The following is a 20,982-nucleotide window of genomic DNA, read 5'->3' on the forward strand; positions in this document are numbered from 1 at the left end:
TATCAAAACAAGTACTCTATAAAATCGATCGATGGCGCGAGGGTGTGCAAGCTTCATCTTTTTATGCCTAACAAGTGATGCATTGTTTCGGTTACTTTTGTTTAGTAATTCAATTTATATGAAGATTGCAATCCGATCCCATTACTTCAGGAATAAGTTTTGATCAAGTTGGTAGGCTAACCGATAATGCTCATCCCAACGTGTATATAAAATGGTGAGAACCGGAGCTGTTGTTTTTGTAAGAATGCAGTTATGTGGGCTTGAATCAATGTTTGTGGCAACTACAACCGAAAATGATGTACCATCCTTGAAACAATAATGAATGACAATGGACCTTTTAACTATATGAACAAGTCCTAACCTATGACAAACTAATTCGAGTTGAGTGTATGCATACGAGAATTATTGACTGATCAACGCTTCTACAGATTTCGATCTTCTGCCTGAAACCATTCCCGCTTCTTTTAGTAACACGCTTAGCCGACGTTTTTCGTCTTCGACGCTGGAATTTGTAGTTCCAAGCTTCCCCTCTCTCATCTCCACAACATAGTCTAGGATGTGGATTGCATCACCGGTCCTGTATAAAATCAGTTCAGCTAAGTTCGGTAATTGATCCATTAATCTGAATATTCAAAATACATATCGTTTCACGTTTCAAACCATGTTTACCTGCCCATTGCGTCGTATATGCCCGCAAGATTGCTGTAGACTCCTAGGGTGTCAGCATGGCATGGTCCGCAGACAGTCTCCAGTACAATCTTGGCTTCTTCGAACAAATCACAGGCTTCATTTATCAAAGAAAGTTGCATACAGGCAAGCCCAAATTGATTCAGAACAACACCAAAAATGGCAGATTGCTTCTCTCCCGTTTCCCGAAACTTCGTAACGGCGCTCTTTAAAGATCTGTAAGACTCAAAATAGCTTCCCAAAATGTAATAAAGAGACCCCATCTGTGCTTCAATTCCTGCTATTGCACTCAGCTGCCCTGGTCCATCACCATACACTTTTATCGCTCTCTGTAGCAACTGCAGTGCCAGGTTTGGTTCGTGCATTTTTTCGTAGATAGCGGAAATGTTCACCAGACCACTAGCAATCTCTTCCGGGAGAGATCCAGACGATGGCTTGTCGTAAATTCGAAGAGCATTTTCACAGTACGATTCACATTCAGTAAAGTTCCCTATTTTGTTGTATAAATCTGCCAGACGAATGTATACCATAGCAACTAACGAATGGTTCTCTCCTTTACTTGACTTGAACATATTGAGAGCCTTTTGATATGTGAAAACTGCCTCTTCATACCGATCTAATGATAGATATGTATCCCCAATATTGCAGTCTATGTCGGCCGCTTCTGCAATCTGTCCATTACCAACCATGGCCATTCTTGCGAGAATATAATGCTCGAGGGAACCTTCATAATCTCCTTTGGAATCGCAAATAAGTCCCATTAATCTCCTATCCGCTATTTCTTGTGCAGAAGCTGATGTTTTATTTTCTTTATGGATATCAAGTGCCACCAAACAAAGCTTCTCAGCTTCATCAAATTGCATGGCTTGAACATGGGCTTCAGCTATGTATCTGCACGTTTCACCGAATTGAGGATGTTTTTCTCCGAGAACGTGACGCTGAACATCCAGACCTGCCTTGTAAAGCAGTATAGAATTCTCAAACTTGTCAAGAATCGCGTATGTATCGCCTAACTGCATACACCCAGCAAATTTGGCCATTGCATGATCATGGCCTAAATCCACCACTGGAATTTCGATCGATCGTTTAAGTAAGGGAATTGCCTCAGTATACCGGCCAAGCCTGCAGTATAATGCCGCTACAGTGTGTAGACACATGACAAGGTCTAAATTAGGCTTTGCGTTAGAGGCAAACTCAAATGATTTCATCGCCCGACGAGCCAATTCCAAAGCCTTTTGAAAATTATTATCCCCTGAAGCTACCAAGTTTCTTGCCTGTTTGAGTAGATATGGTCCAAGGTATCCAGGTTCACGTTGATTTTCACTTCCATACGGCCATTTCTTCCCTGCAAAAGGAGGGCTGGTCTCATTTTTCGAGAAGACTGAATTCAGCTTTTTCAAACCCTTGGCGCTTTGTTTCCCGGTAGGAGGTCTGCCATGAAGAGTTTTGCTCCTCGAACTACTATTCCTACATGCTTCCAAGTTAGTTCGTTTTGGCCGAGGTGGCAAATTCGACTTACCTGAATCTTCTTCAAGAACTTCATCATTAGAATCTTTTTCTCCACCAACTTTCTTCATCGCAACCTCCTTTTCCTCCACCACAGCATAATCTACCCCAGCAAAAAACCTCAACTCGGAATCAATCCATGATTCGTCACCATATGAATAAAAACTACGCATTGACGGTGAATGATCCGAGCTTTGGATTTCACAGATGTTCCGATAAAGTTGATCGATTGAGGTGTCGACTGCTCCATTCAAGGCCAGATCAATAGAGTCAGTATCACAGCTGCTGATCGTGCTCAGTGGCAGACTGTGAGTACTCAATGGACTTCTTGGAGATTTCCCTGTAAAGATTTCTTTATGATGCACGTTATAACCCTCCAAATCTTTGCTAAAATTTTCGCCATTAGATCCATCCATCACATATCCAGGCATTGAAACTCTTCTTAAAAAGCTTTGCTCTGCACACAATAACCACACTGAATAATTCCATAACGTTTCATCCAAACAAAAACCTTAAATAACAGAAAGCCTAATCGTAATATAAAAAAAATAGTCTACAATGCCATGAATAAGTGGACTCAAGGCGAGCAGCAAATCCCCCAGTAGAAACAAGATTCAAATTCAATATATTTTTTGCAATTAAATCCCAAGTCTTGTGAAGAGGAATATCTCCCTCCAAAAGGCACCAAATACTTCAATACTCAACGGGAACTCGCAGATCACAAATATGAATCAAGAAAAGCTCAAAAATATAATAACAGGACACGGTACAGAGACATGGTGATATATACCTCGATTATTTTTCAAGAAACAATAGCTGAAACGCTCAGATGCAGCTGTATATTTTTCCCCGCCCTCTACTTTTCTCGACCATTGACATCCATATATATATACACACACACACAAATATATATTATGTATGTATGTATTGACGGGCAATGAATATTACGGGGCACGTAGAATTTGTTTGTTGGAAAAAGGGATCGTAGGGTGGAATAGGATAATCAAGAATCAACCAAATTTATTTATCAAGAAATATAATTAAATTCCGATGGTTGGGAGCCGAAAAATGATGGAAAAATTTGAGCTTTGAAAAAAGTAAAATGCATACAAGTGTGTGTGAATGTATTCATGTATCTATAGGTGGGCTCCAGCAAAGTTGGAATGGCAAAGCATGAAGATGACTTGTCAGCTTCCACCAATCCATTGCCCGCCACCGGTACCGCTCCCCTTTCACTGTCTTTTCTTCCGTTTTATTTAATATTAATATATTAATACTTTACTGTCTTTTCTTCTGTTTTATTTAATATTAATATTAATATGAGAAATTGACCGTCAGTCCCCGCCGTCGATTTTTTATGTGTTCAGTCCCTGAGTACTTTTTTAGTACCACATTTTCACATGAAGTGTACCACATTTTGTATGACATAGTACCACAATTTTGTGAGTAGAGAGTGAACCCAATGAAATATTATGATTGGAGATTTTTCACCAACTTCCCCATGTTAATACTTATATATATAAAGAGGATTTTTTTATGGGTTGGCTACATTTATTATGGATAAAAATTTGGAAATACAGTGGATTTTTTTAAAGATTAATAAAAACAATATCTAAACTAATTTTTTATTGGTTTTTTTTAGTGAAAAATGAGAAAAAAAAGTTTGTTTTTGAAAAAATTATCTGAGACATAATTTTTATTGTGAAAAAATTGTGAGACGGATCTCTTGTTTGAGTCATCCATGAAAAAGTATTATTTTTTATGATAAAAATATTACTTTTTATTGTGAATATCGGTAGGGTTGACTTGTCTCACAGATAAAGATTCGTGAGACCGTCTCACAAGATACTTACTCCTCAAACTTGATATTTTTGTTATATAACACATCATTTTATTGTTAAATTAAGAAAACTAATCGAATAATTATATAAACATTTACTTGGAAACAAAAAATAACATAAAAATAAATAAAAATTCTTCAATACCTTTAAACATCTTCATATTTTTATTTTTCTTACATTGAACCCTGTAAGAATGTAAGATAAAATATAAACTTAAAAATATAAAATGTAAAATAAATACAACACATGAAAGATGTGTTCGTAATTTTAGAAATTATAAATTAATGAGGTAAATATAACATCTAAATATAATTATATTTTTTTATAATTATGAAAAATTGTAAATATTGTTATCCCAAAAAATAAAGTACCCTAAAATCTTCCAAAAAAAAGATAAAAATAAAATTCAGTAAACTCCAAAAACTTTTGCATAAGATTTCATTAAATACATCATAAATGGTCGTTACACATGCCGTGTCATTAATAACTTTCCAACCATGGACTTCAACTATATGGATGAATTAACTTTACTCAATTATTATATACATCATCCAACAAATAAAATTTTCATGGAATTTATATATACGTTAGCATATATAAGTTAATAGATCAAATTTTTTTTTTAGTTTTATCTTATTGTTTTAGGTTTTAAGTCAATTAACATGGTCGTATAATCAAGTCGAACCAAATTCAATTACAAAAGACAATTTATAAAAAATTTTCGATATATAATAATATGAGTAGGTCTCTTGTGAGACGATCTCACGAATTTTTATCTGTGAGACGTGTCAACACTACCGATATTCACAATAAAAAGTAATACCATTAGCATAAAAAGTAATAATTTTTAATAGATGATCAAAATAAGATATACGTCTCACAAAATACGACATATGAGACCGTCTCACACAAATTTTTGTCTAATAATATTTTTGCATGTTGGCGGTTGTACTTTTGAAAGAAATCTATAATGATTGGGGGAATTTGTTGACAAGCTGTAATGTACAGCTCTGTTTAATTTGGGACCAATGCAACCAAAAAAAATAGCTTGGGACCAATATATTTAAAGTTAGGACTTATTTCCAATGAAAAAAATATATTTTTTGTTATTGTCAAACTTAAATTAATTGATGTTTCAACAATTAATTTTATATATAACTAATAATATAGATGTCATTTTAATTCGAATTCAATTCTGAAAAATCAACCACACGGATGTTGATTTAATCAGTAGTTGGCCTAGTATTATCATCATTGCTATTATATATGTTTGCTTTGTGAACCTCGTTTATTTATTCAAATAATAAAAAAATATGCATTAAATTTAAACAAAAAAGGCATTTTGTTCTATTTTTATATATGTTTTTTCCCAAAAGTAAAAAGAAAAAACCATGTTTAAAGTTGATTGTCACATTCTTTAAAGTTTGTCTCTAAAGGAATACTCTTTAAAGTTAAAATCATGGATAAAGTTTTGGGAAATTATTGTCCCACTCTTTGGCTGATTCGTTTGGATGATATTGCCAAAATCTGAGCTGGTACAGTTACATGAACATCTCCTAATTCGATTTTTTTTTTTGATAATTACTAAAATATGGAGTGAGGAGGACTCGAACTTGAGCCACTTACAGGGAAACGTCGGTGAGACCACTTAGGCCAAAGCCCGGTCTCCTCCTAATTCGATTTCACGTTAAAACAAAAAATCTTCCGTCCGCTTGTATAAAAAAAATCTAGTTGACATAATATGAACATGTTAAAATAAAATTCAAATTATTAAAAAAAATGAAACTTCAAATGAAAATTTTCCAAAAATAAACTAAAATAAAAAAAACTTTATTTGAAGTTAGAGCAGGAATATATTATAATCCGAGTTGTGAGACCTCATGTCGGGTGGTTGGGCCATGGGCTCGGACTATTGCGGGTCGGTGAACCTTTCGTACACGGCCTTGATTCCTAATCACAATTAATAATGATTTTTAGTACCAAAAGATTCCTAGTGACTAGTATCGCATTACAAGACAAAGTCCCCCCCGCAACAAATTAATTATGTTCACTCAATCTATTCTATCCATTAAACAAAATGGGTTTTCAAGAATAAATATGGATTTGGAAGGGTGCTGGAACCAACTATCCTCAAATCAAAAAAAATAAATAATTGTGATGGGTACAGTTTGCATGAGTCGTAACAATCTGGTACGGTAGTTGTTGGGGTTTAATTGTTTTGTTTTGTCTAATCTAAGACCAAATATTTGGCATCATGCTACCAACTATCTCAATCATGTTAATTAGTTGAGTACATTGCTTCATTAAATAATCATACCGGAAAGCCTAAATTTGAAACAATTTGGGTGGATGCTTTAATCAATTATTATATATATATATAGAAGTTGAGATTTATATAAATTCAAGATCTCGAACTCGAGATCTTTGTCTTTTTCTTGGTGGCACTGAGGCAAAAGGCTGGTGGTACTATCTCAATAATGTTAATTAAGTTGAGTGCATCTGAAAATTTGCTTTGGGCTTTGACGGGTTGATGCGAGGGCAAGCATCTGAAAATATTGGGCTCGGAGTAAGCCCTGGTTACTAGGTACACAATCATTTGGGTCGAAATATCTTTGACACGAACCTAAATCTGGAACAAATTGGACTGATATCAACTACAATGTAAAAACTCAAATACAAAAAATAATCCACATCTTAAAATATTATTTTCTTACATAATAATATACATATTTAAAAGCTGTATCAGCCTTATCTTATTTATTAATTAAAAATAAAAGATCGAAGCAATATCATTCAAAATTGATATTTTTTTTTAAAATTGTGACTGGGTAAATATGAATACTCGGCCCTGCGCCTACGAATGACAAACACAAGCCAGCCAATATCAGAGGCAGCAACTAAATGGTAATCTGTTCAGTATATATTCTAAGCATCAGTATGTATATCATACAAATATGGACTCAATACATTAAATATGCATATACAGTTGGGAAAACTTACATCAACAGCTTATTTTCTGCATATAAGTTCATCACAATTTTACCTAAGAGGTAGCAACAGGGCTGATGAAGTAAAATTGTTGTTAGATAGATATGGATGTGCAGAGGGTATAACCAGATATGATAGAACTCGAGGCAAGGGCAAGAAATGCAAGGAAAGACATTGATACGGACGCTGTTGCCATGTCTGGGAACTTGTCCTTTCCCCAATTCAATTGCCAGTCATCAATCCGAACCGTGGCTGATGAAGATGCCGATATCAGAAGGTAAGCAATCACCTGCCACCACAAAATAATACCCATCACTAATCATGTAATTTAAGTGGAGTGCATTGCTTCAAACCTCAACAAGGCCAACCGATGATGGCAGTGAGATGTTGTAAGAATTGAGGATTGATTGAGTAGTTATATCGGCCTATCAAGACTATGTACTAATTGATATAACAAGCATAATTTGAGGCCAATCAAACCAAGAAAGTTAGCAGATTGTCCGAATAAGAGATAAATCCATGATTAGATCAAAAAATGGATAAAAAAAAAACAGAGCCGATAATACTTTCAATGAGAATAAAGATTGAAACTTAAATGTGAGAATGGACAAAATGTAGGGCATTGTAGGCATTTAAGTGGAAAAATGCTAGCTGTGAATGAATTCTCTCCCTCTTTTTCATCCCACCTTCTCATGCAAAAAATGCCCCTTTTTCTTCTTCGCTTTAAAGTACTACGCTGATGGAATGCATACCCGCAAAGTATAGTAAAATAGGACGAAAACAATCGAACGGTAGCAAAAAAATAGTAAATTGCATTGCAGTTCTATCCGTGGAATGACTTAGTAGGCAAGACAAAAGGATAAACTCGACAGCAAAGTAAAAGCTAAAGTCTTCAACGAATAAATTTAAAATGCATTCAAGTTTCATATCTAAATTTCTTGTCAAAAAACCAAGCTTGCATATATTCTTTTTATACCACCTAAAGGATTATGTCCTGAACATTTTCTTGTCACTGTGATGATCGACAATAATCTGGATCTTAATAACCAGAAAATGAAATACATTTCTCCATCAAGGTGCAAATATTTGGCAAAATTATCATACACCAACACTTTCCAAGTAATAACTTTAACAACTTGCCTGATCAAAGGCGAAATCGAAGTAATATCTGAGTTGCTTTCTATGCTGCACAGCATACTTTCCGGTAGTCAAGTCGAAAGACAAATCCATTGTCTGAGCTCCAGAGTACACACAGCCTATAATATTCACTGATATACAATATCTACAAAATCCCATTTCGATTTCCAAAGAAAATATATCAAACACAGTATTCCACAATACAACTGGTGAAGACAAGAGAAATCAAGGGTTCAGTTTATTATGCAAAATTGTACGAAGTTAAAAATGAGAGAACAATTCAGACCTGAACTCTTTGTAGAGATCAAATGAATCAAAAGCCCAGCCCTGGTTTCTATCAGCTGCCATCACTGAAAACGAAACCAAGCAAAACAAAAACCCAAAACTCCTGAATCCCAGAGCAGCCCTTTTCAACAACTTCCTCCTCTTCGCGCTTCTCAGTATCGACAGCGACGGTCTAACCCTCCAAACCCCACCTCCATCACCGCCCTCTGGATCAGTTTTGGTTGCCACGCCGGCCACCGGATGCTCCGAGACAGCGCGATTCACCACCACCACCGGCGGCTGATGTTTGTCTCTTTCCGGAGACAGCCCATGATCGATTGTCGTCCGATCAGATGAAATCGACGAACGCGGCAGCGAGAGCGATATGTGCTCCCCACTGTTGCGGCGGGAGAGAGGCGGAGATGATTTGGGAAGTGTGAACTCATGCAGAGAAGACAGTGGCGGGGAGCCTGAGTCGCAATCGGGTTGTCTAGTTTGATTTTCCATAGCTTGAGCTGCGTGTATCCACTAATGCGATGAGAATCCATTCTCATGTCTTTTTTATATAATAATTTATTAAATGAATGTCAAAATAAAAAAAAAATAAGACTACGTAGGATGTGTACATTTGTTGTAGGATGCGTATATATAATACTATAATATAAAAAATAATTTCATGTAATAATGCAAAAATTCAAATAATTATATTTGATTGTTTATTTTTTATCGTTCAAGTTAACCTTGGTATTATTAGATTATAAAATACGATTATTAATATTATTAATATGAGAATATATTTTTTTAGTAGGCCTCTTGGAATATGATTCACGGACATTAAAAATGACCCCAAGGTGAAAATTTTTGCAGCATGTCGTCTGCTGGGAAACCGTATTCCTACTAGACTAAATCTTCAGAGCAAGCGTTTAACGGAGCAGATAGGAGACGTATATTCATAATGATTTTATGAGAGACTTTAGAATAGCATTTTTCCTACTGTAGACTGGACGATTAAGTACGCCAACGACAACCTTAAAGAATAACTTGCTGTAAGAACGACCGCATCAAAGGAGGCAACATACATCACACCCAAATGTAATTTGGAAGAAACCGGTGGAACACTTTGTGAAAGTGTAGTGTTGATGTCGTATTTGCTACCGATAAAAGCTCTTTGTTGTTGGTATGTTTATTCGAGACTCAAATTGTTCTTTTATGATATGCCCAACATATTATCAGTCGTAAAGAAAGCAGAAGCACTTGCAATAAGCGAGGTTTTAAGTTGATAAAAAATTCTGATTTTGACAAACTAATTGTGGAGACAGACTTAAAGATCTCAGGTGAGATATATTCAGATGTAATAGACCTCACCGAATTTGGTCTCACTATCACAACTTGTTTTGCATTTATCCCGAAGCAGACCATGCTCAAAATTAAACATGTTATGTGACAAGTTATAAATAATGCTTGATTAAGACGATTTTTGGTATTTCTAATCTAATTATTAATTCTATGATTTTAAATCTCCGGTTGAAGATTAATAAATTTCATGGAGTATTACATTAAAAATAAAAATTAAATTAAATTATTGTCACATATAATTTATTCGTTACTAATCCATTTTACTAGTAAGATAAGATGAGACAAAATCAACGGTTTATTAGCAAATGAATCGTCATTTAAGCGTATTCGAAGGTCGCCTTCATAGACTCGCGGAGGCGAATAAATTCTGCAAATCGAGAAATTCAATTTGTTGATTCCCATTCCTTTAACTGGTAATTTAATCTATCTATTATCAGAACACCTGTTCAATTTGTTGCTTCAATTTCGACCAAGTCGTAATCTGCTCTCTATAGTATGTGGAATTTGTTTGTTTTCTTTGTTTTCACTGTAGTTTTTAGGCGTAGTTTAGATTCGTAGCTTGAAAATACCTAGTTTTGAACTGATTCTCAGTCTGATGTTTTTCCTGGCGAGTGATGTGACTTTGTTTCTTCTTTGACGATTGTGATTAATTTGTCGATAATACTCGAAAATGAGGGGACATAGTATTTAAGTTTTTTGATCGAGATGGTATTGGCTTCCTGTTTAAGCTTTAAATTGCTTATTCATGCGTTGTTTCTACGATTCGTTTGCAAAATCGTGGTTTCTCTGCGTTTTCATTGCACACAATTTGTTCATAGCACGAATATGTAGGTTGATCCGCGGGAATCTTCCAAACTTCATCATTTAATCATTTTTGTTCAATATCGAGGAGTCTAGTGTTTCGTGCTGAAGAGCGGTTGCATGTCTTGGGGGATTGTGTCTTTTTGTTGAGATACTATATGGGGTTGGCCCAAGTTCTCTTGCCCGCCATTTCCCATTCTGGTGCTTGTGGGTTGTAGCTTCCTAAAAGGCATGTTCATTTAATAATATAATATGAGAACTTTGCCCACAATCTCTTGTCTGATATCTAGTTTCAACTATTTCTCCACTGTTAGGCCCAGTGAGAGTTTAAAAAATGTGGTGGAAGAGTCTCCTTAACTAACTAGTCACTCTATTTCTCCGCTGTTAGGCCTATTGACATTAACATTTTTGAGTAAATGTTTGTACATTTGTTCTATTCAATTCTTCCTAACCTTTTTGTGATATTTTTACATGTTGTGGTAGGTTGATTCAAATGGCTGAAACAAAATCAGCTTTGAGGAAGCCAGTTTTCTCCAAGGTGGATCAGCTTCAGCCTGGCACAAACGGACACAATCTTGTAGTAAAAGTTGTCAGTTCCAATACTGTTATGCAAAAGGGCAGGCCAGACAAGCCTCAAGTTGGTCAAGTCCGAATAGCTGAATGTCTGGTGGGAGATGAAACTGGAGTGATTGTGTTTACTGCTAGAAATGATCAAGGTAGAAACAAAACATTTTATAATGCATTCCTTTTCTGGAGATATCTACAATGATGCTGATTTGATGCAAAAAAAATAACTTGAACACTTGTTTTAGGGTTATTATAAAGTCGTGTCTCTTTTTTTTTTCAATATATATTAATTCTAATGCCTGTAAATTATGATTGCTGATGCACACAGACCAAATGAAATGATAAAATGTCAAAAATTTCTTGCTTTCTTTACCGTGTATGTGATTGGGGATGAATATCATTACTAATTCCAGAGTAGGATGGGTTAGTTATTTTAAGTGTCGTGCATTTTAAATCTCATTGTTGGAAAGTCTACTCTCTCTAACTCTAGCGCCTCAAAGCCAAATGGTTGTTCCCTTTTATACAAGATTTAGATTTAGATTATCCTTCTGACACTTGTTATCTGCAGTGAAAATAATGAAGCCAGATGCTACGGTAATTCTACGAAATGCGAAAATTGACATGTTCAAAGGATCAATGAGGCTGGCTGTGGATAAATGGGGACGTTTAGAAACGGCTGAACCAGCAAGTTTCACTGTTAAGGAGGATAACAATCTCTCCCTAGTTGAATATGAATTGGTCAATGTTACCGAGGAGTGACTCCCGAGCTCTCACTTCTGCTTTCGTGGAAATAAATCTTATGCAAGTGACAGAAAATGGGTTTTATGTTAGAAGATTCTCAATGTGATAATTTTGTTGTTTCGAAGTCCTACGCAATGTTGCATAGGACAAGAAGCGTTGTTTGCATTTGGGGGTACAACGAGGATGATCACGGCTGGTATAAGGCAGGGTCAAGTGATTCTAAACATCCTATAGTCTTTGTTCAGGACCTTAGTTACACCTATCCTGGATATTTATGTTTAATGAAGTAATACTCGATGCCCTTGCAGTCTTCTTGAATGGATCAACTTGGAACATGTCTTTATTTATCATCATCATTGTTAAGAAATTCTTGGTCTCATTTTGTGATATTGTTTTCGCTGGAATCAAGTCGGTGATGAGTATAAATGTGGTGGCTTTAATATCTTATCTTAAATTATAAATGCGCACGATATGTTGATAATGTTTTGTCTCTTTAATATATGTAAAGGCCAACTGGATTTTAGTCTAACTAAAATACGACAACTGAGATTTGAACTAAAAACTAAATAGATCTTGATAGAATGTTAGAAACTGTAAATTTATGATCGATCTACTTATTCAATAATTCAAAACTGAGACGTCATAGATAACATTGGAATATGGTATGTGGATAAAAAAAATAGAGAATTTAGAAAGTAAGTGTGGGTTAGCTTAATTAATAGGTAGATAGGTTGGGCGTTGCATCACGATTCACGAGGATCATGTCTAAGCCAACTCGAAATGATTGTGAAGGAGACATCACACAAGTATTTTGTCGATTCAATTTACTTGCACTTGCCTGGCCTCGTTTGTGTCTCATCCATGTGGCATGTTCCAATATACTTCAATTCTTGGGATGGAATAATAAACGATATATAATATTAAAATAATAAGTAGAAAGATACGTACATTAAACAAAATAACTCTAAATATTGTAGAATTTGAGTCAAATATCAGACGTAGCAAATATGTTAGAAAAAATCAAACCTCTTAACCTTGACATCAAGTTGCCTTATTATTTTATCGTTTAGTTGTGTTTTATGAAGAGAATGAATAGAAAAAGATCAATTTTAAGGTTTTGAAATTTGAAATCAAAAACTTTTTTCTCAGGTTGTAATTATTTGGCAATAGCAACATTAGTGCTCAACGATCCCTCCACTCTACCGGCCCCTACTAATGGAATAATTATTGGATAAATTTCAAATAGGTCCTCGAATTTCAAACTAACATTCAAACTTATCCCTCTCTTTTCTGATTTCTTCATTTTAATCCATAAACACCGTTCAATTTAATTTAGTTTCATCCTACATGCTTCACTAAAGAGAACTATAACCAAAATAACTAAACATAAATGATGAATCAAAAACTAAAAAAATTTAGTATTTACCTTAATCTACCAATAAAAACAATATAAAATGGGGTTTCGCCAGAAAATTTGTAGTTTATCAAATGTTATAATTTATATTATGCTCCTCGTATCATCATCATCATCATTATTATTCATCAATTATTATTATTATTTAATAAAAATTTTAAATATACCAAACTATAGTAATTATCATCCGTATACGCGATTATTACTTTAAAATTTAAATAAACATATTTCTGCAAAAAAATAATAAAATAAAAGAAAAATAAATTGATAGAATTTATAATAAACACGATAAATATAGTTCAGATACATTCTATACAAATATAAATTTAAAAATGAATTAATGATGCATAAAGATATAAGAGAATAAACTAAAATTTTATATTGTGCTAATCATGCAAGTAAACCTAAAGTTATGTTTCTTTGATTAATAATTTTTTTTTGTCTTTTAATCTCACAAAATTTTTTATTATATTTTTACCATGATGAATTTCCAGATTTGCCCTCAAATAAACATCGAAAACGATTAGAAATTAGAGGAGTGTAATTGAATTAATGGAAAAGGTTGGGGATTCTTTTAAGTTTCCTCTAATTAATGCAGCCAGTAAACAGTCTAATAAAAGAAGAAACAAAATCCAATCAATTTACGATTTGTTGAAGTGTCTACTTCAAATTTTGAATGTTGAATCGTTATTTTAAGCTTTATATATGTTTAAATTTTAAAAAACTTGATGCTAATATATTATTTTGATTATAAAAATTTCAAACGTTATGCTTAAAATAGTTTTTAGAAACTTATATAATAAAAACCATATGTTTAGATAAAAAAAATTATTCGACTGAGTAGATCAGTTTTTTAAATATGACTAAAGTAAAAAAAAACCTATAAATACAAAATTATATTTTCGAAAGTATACAAATATAATTTTATGTCAACTATATCAATATTTTAAGTTTAATACGATGTTATAGTTTCGAAACTCAATTAGAATAAATTATTTCCAATTAAAAAACAAATTTTATAGATAATTTTAAAAACCAATAATTTTAATAAAATATGATTCCCCCATATACGGCTTGTACATCCAATCCAATTTTTTAAATAGCTAACAGATCTGTTTGCTGTTTGGAGGAGCAAATGGCAGGGGCAATGTAGGGATTTAATTCCCTCCCGGGGTTCACACGTAAATACCCGACACGAGGCTGCCGGCCTAGGTTCGGGCAGCAAAACACGCAGTCTATATTTACTGCCCCCCTCGCCGGTTACAGAAATTTCCCCTGATTGCTCCTGCATTCCCCATTTCTTATTAAAAAAAACCCAATCCAATCCAATCCAATCGCCAGTTGCGCATTGTTATGTACTCTGTTCATCAATAATTTCATCAGTTTCGCAGGTGCTGCTTTCGCCAATCATTTCTCCTCGTGTTCGCGTGGTGAATATTCTTCTATTTTCTACACTTTGTATGAATTTTAGTTGAGTTTTAGGTCATGTTGCTTTGAATCTGATTGTAGGGAAGAATTTTACTTGATTTGAATCTTGTGTGGTGAATGAGCGAGATCTTAGTGCATTTGTACTCGGACTGAGTTGATATCTATGTTTATTTCGTTCATTATTTGTTTTGCATCCATTCTGCTTGGTTCGATTTTATTTTAGTGCTAGATCTCTCTACCAGTAGGGTGCAGTTGAAATATATTTGTCAATGCAAGCACTTTTTTATTATCGAAGATGCTGTATTTTTTATTTTTTATTTTTGGTTGGATTTTTTCCAGTTTACTCATGTAATGTGATCTCTTGTGATGTGATGGCTAATATTGAACAAGTTGACGAGTTTGGTGGCTTCTGGAGAGTTTCGAGTGAGGATTTAGGTTTTGTTGGAGAGTTTCCTGCAAAACATCATTCGGTTATGTGTATGTACGTCCTGCTTCTGTATTCTGAGGTAGTCTTACACGTATGAGATTGCTAATTCCTTATGTTCATATTAGTGGAATAGAGGTGCACATTAGTTATTTGTTAAACTTGTCCGGTAGAAATTTCATTACTGAAATGTACTTCTCAAAGTCAGAATGATGGTCTGAACACATTTTGTGTTATTTGGAAACATGTTTCATATCCCATATGCACTTAGGTCTCATTTGATTGTTAATATCATTTACAAAATGGTGAGTCTAGACATTTTATGCAACACTTTTTTACTGCGAGTACTTCTAGGTTAAGGACTGGATGCTATATTTTTTAATTGCTTGAAGTTGAGGTATTTTCCGAGATGACAGATTTGGGTGTTGTGGGTCGTATAGTTACTAGATTAATAAATTAGATTATGCGAGTGCTGACTTGATCACATAAATGATTAAAGAGATGGTCTTGGATTGTTGAGGAATGCAGGTAAATTTATATTCCTTTGTTTTGGAAAGATTTATTCAACTGTTTCGGCATGGTGTGTCATACGTGGCCTCATCATCATTGGCTCCTTTTTTAGACTAAAAAAATTTGAAAATTTTGAAATATAGCAAGTGAGTTGTATTGATTTGTTGCCAGAAAATAACTGCAAGTGGGAAAGTGCTCTACTGGTAAGTTGATTGATTGATGTATTCATATCTGGTTTGCATATTGCTGATCAATTGCCTTTAAGTGTACTCCTCTTTTGTCCATTAATCATTTGATATTTTTTATGTTATCCATCCACTGGATCTCTAGAACAGTTAAAATTTATAATTAATAAATGGCAGAAAACAATTTCCTTTGAATTTTTGTATAATTATTTTTGTTCAACGCTAAATGGGTTTCATCTTGTTTTTAATTGGTTGCTCTTGGCATATCAGCATTGAGTTAATCTTTAGTGTTTTTTTAATTTAGTTATCACTAATGCCCTATGATTTAATTTTTGTTTATAGGTGTCAATAATATCCAAAATGTCCGGCATGGCTCTCAAAGATGTCAATAAAATACCTCAATCTGAGAGGATTAATGAAAGCTCCAGCAATGGAAACTTTATCAAACCTCACTTTGAACTTGCAGAAGAAAATGTTGAACATATGCAAAACAAGAAGACGGCTTCCTTGGTTGACACTCCCACTAAGAGAGATGGATCTGAAAATTCTGGAGAAGGGGTGGCGAATTCTGAAGTAGAGTACATTGAATCTGAGAATTTGGAGGATGTGGCAGATGTAGAAAACTGTCTAAAGGTATTTTTGATGTAATCCTATACATGTTTATCAACATTTCCCAAGATTCTTGATGTGAATGTGAGTGTGTAATCATGCACTCATGCTTTTTCCCTTATAAATTGCTTCTAAAAATTTATATATTTATGCATTCTTACATTCTGGCGTTTAGACACTCTTAGTGGGACTAGGTTCCAAAGACTGGGTTTCGGTGTGTGATGCACTCAACAATGTTCGTAGATTGTCTATATTTCACAAGGAGGATATTGCTGGCATACTGTAAGTATCAATCGGTAAATACTGTTTTTTTATCGGGAAAATAGAATTGATATTATACTTTTTGGATGCCTTTCCTGAATTTCCTGTGTCATGACTCATAGATTTAATTGATCAGGAATGATGTGATTTCCTTCATAGTGAAATCCCTAAGGAACCCGAGAAGCGCTGTTTGTAAAACTGCAATTATGACTTCAGCTGATATCTTTAAAGCATATAATGACAACATGATTGATTCACTGGATCCACTGGTAAATTGTTTTTATTCAAAACTCTGATGCTGCATACTTCCTTTTTATGGGCTTTTCCATTTTCCAAAGTAACTCACTTCCTTTCTGTAACTGCAATGCTATTACCCTTGTTAGCTAGTACAACTTCTCCTCAAATCCTCACAAGACAAGAGGTTCGTGTGCGAGGCAGCTGAAAGTGCTTTAATAACCATGACAAAATGGGTTTCCCCTCTTGTATTGTTGCCCAAGCTGCAACCTCATATTAAGAACAGGAATCCTCGAATTCGAGCAAAGGCTTCTTTGTGTATTTCTCGAAGTGTTCCACGTCTGGTAAGCACTCTTAGACGAGTTTAATGCTCTCCCACCTCCCCTTTGTGCTTTGGTTTCACCTGATATTATGAAGCTGTGTACTTCCTAACATGTCTCTATCTGGAAGTTGAGATTACTTTAATGTCATTTGACGGAACTGGTTTTTCGGTTTATGACTTAAAGTTTCTTTTCCATCTAATAATATTAGTTCAATTTTCATTTTCCTTCGCAGGGAGTTGATGGAATTGAAGAATTTGGCATCGACAAACTGATCCAAATAGGTGCGTCCCAGCTCAGTGACCAGCTTCCCGAGTCCAGAGATGCTGCTCGTGCATTGCTGTTGGAGTTGCAATCTGCATATGAAAAATCTCATCTCCTGGAACCAACTGCTACTGTATCTGATGAACCCTCTACAGTTTCTTGGGAGCATTTTTGCCAGTCGAAGCTTTCTCCATTGAGTGCGCAGGCTGTCCTTCGTGTGACCAATATCCCTCGGGAGGGATCCATTTCAAGTTCATAGCACAAACATGGCTTTTACATACAACGAGTAATATTCTTCATTTGATATTCATATGTTGGAAATTTTCTTGTATATACGATGAAACTTTTGGATGTTTGGCATGGCGTTTGAAGCAGATTATAGATCCTACCTTAGATTGAGTAATCAATAGGTTTGGTAATCTGAAATTATCGTTCTTATAAACTGAAGAATCTGTTCTAGTATGTGACAAGACTTGGTCGTATAGGGTATGTAAATCGCATGAAATCAGATCCAAGGATACAGAATTTTTCCCCATTTGCAGGGTAATTTTCTTGAAACACTTGTGATGATTGATGTTGGAAATTTTATGCCACAATTAGTTGCAACCGATTGTGATACTTGGCCTTATTTCTTATGTATTCAACTAAAAGTAAGTAAACAAGACATTGGAATGACTGCTATTTTTGGACATCGGAGGTTTATTCCATCTTTAGCATGATTGTGGTATATGTGCATCTTATGTGAGTTCTATTCTTTGATTTATATTTAGATATAGATATCATATAATTGGAAGCAATATCTCTATGTAATATAACTGCACTAATAGAAAAATATCTCGATTAATTTAGAGCCAATAGTAGAATTTTTTTATTTTTTAATACAACGAAGTATAAGATTTTATATCTGAAGTGTTTGTGAGAATGAGATTTGAACTCTCAAGACCTCATAGGTTTTGGGTCACAAGGTCTTGGAGCCTCATCATTGTCACTAGAACAAGAAATCTACACAGTAATAGAAGTCCAATATGCGAATTTGGGGTTTACACAGTGTGTTTTCTTAAAATTGCATTTTTTTAAATATGAAATCTCTTTTTTCTTTTTACTTGGTCCACCAGTTTGTTTAAACCTACACACCAAAATTGATTTATTACTAATACCATTATATCAATCACATCATTCAAATAGTCTTATTCCTTTAAAATTTTCACATTCGGTGCATGGGAGCCATATTAGCACGAAACTGGAAGAAAAGGATAATATAAAAAGTTCGTATATGATTTATAATCTATAGCACCTTTTCTTTATTCGTTCCATTCCCACCCACTCCACGTACCACAAACCCCACTTAAACCTTGCTTTATTAACAATTAAATTAACACAAATGGCCTCATCGCTTTAGCAGCTTCTACTAGCTTACTTTCTCTTCAAAATTTTCCTAAAAGATACCTTTTCCTACATCACCCCAAATTCCACCAAATGAAACCAACTCTGCTTTCACTCCCTCTAAAGAGTATCCATCTCCCTCTTCTTGACCATGAAAAAATAACCAAATGCTAAGCTGGCAATGCCAAACCATGTCTTAGGCATCGCAACTCAAGTGATCGTGATGGCGATAATCATTTCGGTGATTTTTCTATTCGTGGGAATCGGGCTTTTGATTTTGATCCGTGTTTGTATAGTCGGGAGGATGCTTAGAAGAGGTGAGCCTAACATGGTGGAGAGGGGGGGATTCGGAAGCACGAGTATGTCACAAGAAGACATCGAAAAGTTGCCATGTTTCGATTTCAAGGAGAAGGAAAAGGGGAGCAGCCCTTTGGGAGATTGCGCAGTTTGCTTGGAGAACTTTCTGGTGGGAGAAAAGTGCAGGCTTTTGCCTTCGTGTAATCATAGTTTTCATGCAGAGTGTGTGGATTTGTGGCTTTTGAGAACTCCCATCTGTCCAATTTGCAGGGCTTGTGCTGATGTTGTTAATAGTACTGAATCGTTGTTTGGTGAAGAGACCAACAGTGAAGTTAACTCGAGAGATGTTCAAAGAGCAGAAAATGGTCATGGAACTGAGGTTTCGATTCAGATTTCAGATCAAAGATTGGAGATTGTTGATTTTAGGGAAAATAGAGGAATTGGTAATGTAAGTCATGAGACAGTGATTGAGACAGTGGTTGAGACCATAGAGAGCCAAGAAAATGTATAAAGATTGTATTTGGTTTGGATCAAAGCATGTCATTTGAAAAATGATCTTGAAATGACTTCCATATTAACAAGAATTTGAAATAAGTTCTTTCAAATAACTTAAATTTGAAGTATTATGAATTCAAGATGTCAACTTACATTCAAGGAAGGAGTTTTTTTTTAATGAGTGTTCTAAAAAGCGTCGTTTAGGACCGCCTGGGCGGCGTCTAGCTCCGATTTTTAGATCCGTTTAGACGGCCGTCTAATGTAGCATATATAATTTTTTAGAAAATATTATTTGACATATTTTTCGACCCATTTGTATAAGATAAAGATGATGATATATCATTAATTTTGAGTTAGAATTTGATATATGGTGCTAATTAAGAAAATTAGATATTTAGGTAAAAAAAAAAAAAGTAAAAACCGTCAATGGAGCGGATGGCTTTTTTTTTTTTTTTTTTTTTTTTTTTTTTTTTTTTTTTTTNTAAACTTTAAATTGCATTTTTCTTGTTGTGTTGTGGCACCAACCACGGCCACTTTTTCCACACCTATTCGTTACAGTATTGAGGGTCTTACTCCCATAAGCTTGGAGTAGAGAAGATGTAGACTTGTGATTTAATATATAATTTTGAATGTCATTTAGAGGCCGGTTTGTGATACCCACAACTACGTGTTATAATAAATTTATTCATCAAAATTACGAATAAAACAATTCTTTTGAAAGTGTCAATTATATGAAATCTTTGTTAATACACATTTTGTCATCCATGTTTTCATGTCTTATCCCAAGATAAGTGTCGGAAGAGTAATTGTTACTCTAATATCCGTCCTATATGTTTAGGCATATGTGTGTTTTCATAAGAAAATTATCTTTAAATTATATTAATATAATTTATTGGTCTATTTCATTTGTTAAGATCAAACGTTAAGCATATCGAAAACATAATAAATTATTACGTTGGTGAAAAACTTTGAAATAACCGAGAAATTCGATAAGATATCATATTGAAAACATAACAAATATTTTTGTTATCCACATATAATATTATATTGATTTTTATGTAGGAAGCCCCTTTCTTGTCTATTTAAAATCAAGAAAATGCATGTGCAGCGAAGAAACAGAAGCAATGGTTCTTCTTTTTTCTCCAAGTTCCAAACTTCATCTGCTGCTCTTCCCATTCATGTCAAAAGGCCACACTATTCCATTCCTCCTGCTAGCCCGCCTCCACCTCTGCCGTGGCGTGTATGTTACCTTCCTCACCACTCCGGCGAA

At 34.5% G+C, this 20,982-nt stretch overlaps 4 protein-coding genes across 4 annotated transcripts; 2 read left to right on the top strand and 2 right to left on the bottom strand.

The window, feature by feature from the left end:
* Window positions 1-175: 175 nt before the first annotated feature.
* Window positions 176-3,399, bottom strand: LOC140976115 (protein KINESIN LIGHT CHAIN-RELATED 2-like). The gene is made up of 3 exons (XM_073440011.1): window positions 2,984-3,399; window positions 670-2,650; window positions 176-577 (listed from the first exon to the last, which is right to left on the bottom strand). The coding sequence occupies exons 2-3, from the start codon at window positions 2,622-2,624 to the stop codon at window positions 403-405; spliced, it is 2,130 nt and encodes a 709-aa protein (XP_073296112.1). The 5' UTR covers window positions 2,625-2,650; window positions 2,984-3,399; the 3' UTR covers window positions 176-402.
* Window positions 3,400-6,932: 3,533 nt separating this feature from the next.
* On the bottom strand, window positions 6,933-8,981 carry LOC140976117 (CASP-like protein 4A1). The gene is made up of 3 exons (XM_073440013.1): window positions 8,446-8,981; window positions 8,163-8,304; window positions 6,933-7,311 (listed from the first exon to the last, which is right to left on the bottom strand). Exons 1-3 carry the CDS (start codon window positions 8,928-8,930, stop codon window positions 7,117-7,119), a joined length of 822 nt encoding a protein of 273 aa, XP_073296114.1. The 5' UTR covers window positions 8,931-8,981; the 3' UTR covers window positions 6,933-7,116.
* A 1,077-nt stretch (window positions 8,982-10,058) lies between these two features.
* Window positions 10,059-12,255, top strand: LOC140976119 (uncharacterized protein At4g28440-like). The gene is made up of 3 exons (XM_073440015.1): window positions 10,059-10,192; window positions 11,064-11,296; window positions 11,716-12,255. The coding sequence occupies exons 2-3, from the start codon at window positions 11,074-11,076 to the stop codon at window positions 11,904-11,906; spliced, it is 414 nt and encodes a 137-aa protein (XP_073296116.1). The 5' UTR covers window positions 10,059-10,192; window positions 11,064-11,073; the 3' UTR covers window positions 11,907-12,255.
* Window positions 12,256-14,453: 2,198 nt separating this feature from the next.
* On the top strand, window positions 14,454-17,940 carry LOC140976116 (uncharacterized). The gene is made up of 6 exons (XM_073440012.1): window positions 14,454-14,732; window positions 16,192-16,482; window positions 16,634-16,740; window positions 16,856-16,988; window positions 17,103-17,297; window positions 17,509-17,940. Exons 2-6 carry the CDS (start codon window positions 16,210-16,212, stop codon window positions 17,794-17,796), a joined length of 996 nt encoding a protein of 331 aa, XP_073296113.1. The 5' UTR covers window positions 14,454-14,732; window positions 16,192-16,209; the 3' UTR covers window positions 17,797-17,940.
* The last annotated feature ends 3,042 nt before the right edge of the window (window positions 17,941-20,982 follow it).

Source organism: Primulina huaijiensis, chromosome 5 (assembly GCF_012295235.1).
Source record: "Primulina huaijiensis isolate GDHJ02 chromosome 5, ASM1229523v2, whole genome shotgun sequence".
NCBI lineage: Eukaryota > Viridiplantae > Streptophyta > Magnoliopsida > Lamiales > Gesneriaceae > Primulina > Primulina huaijiensis.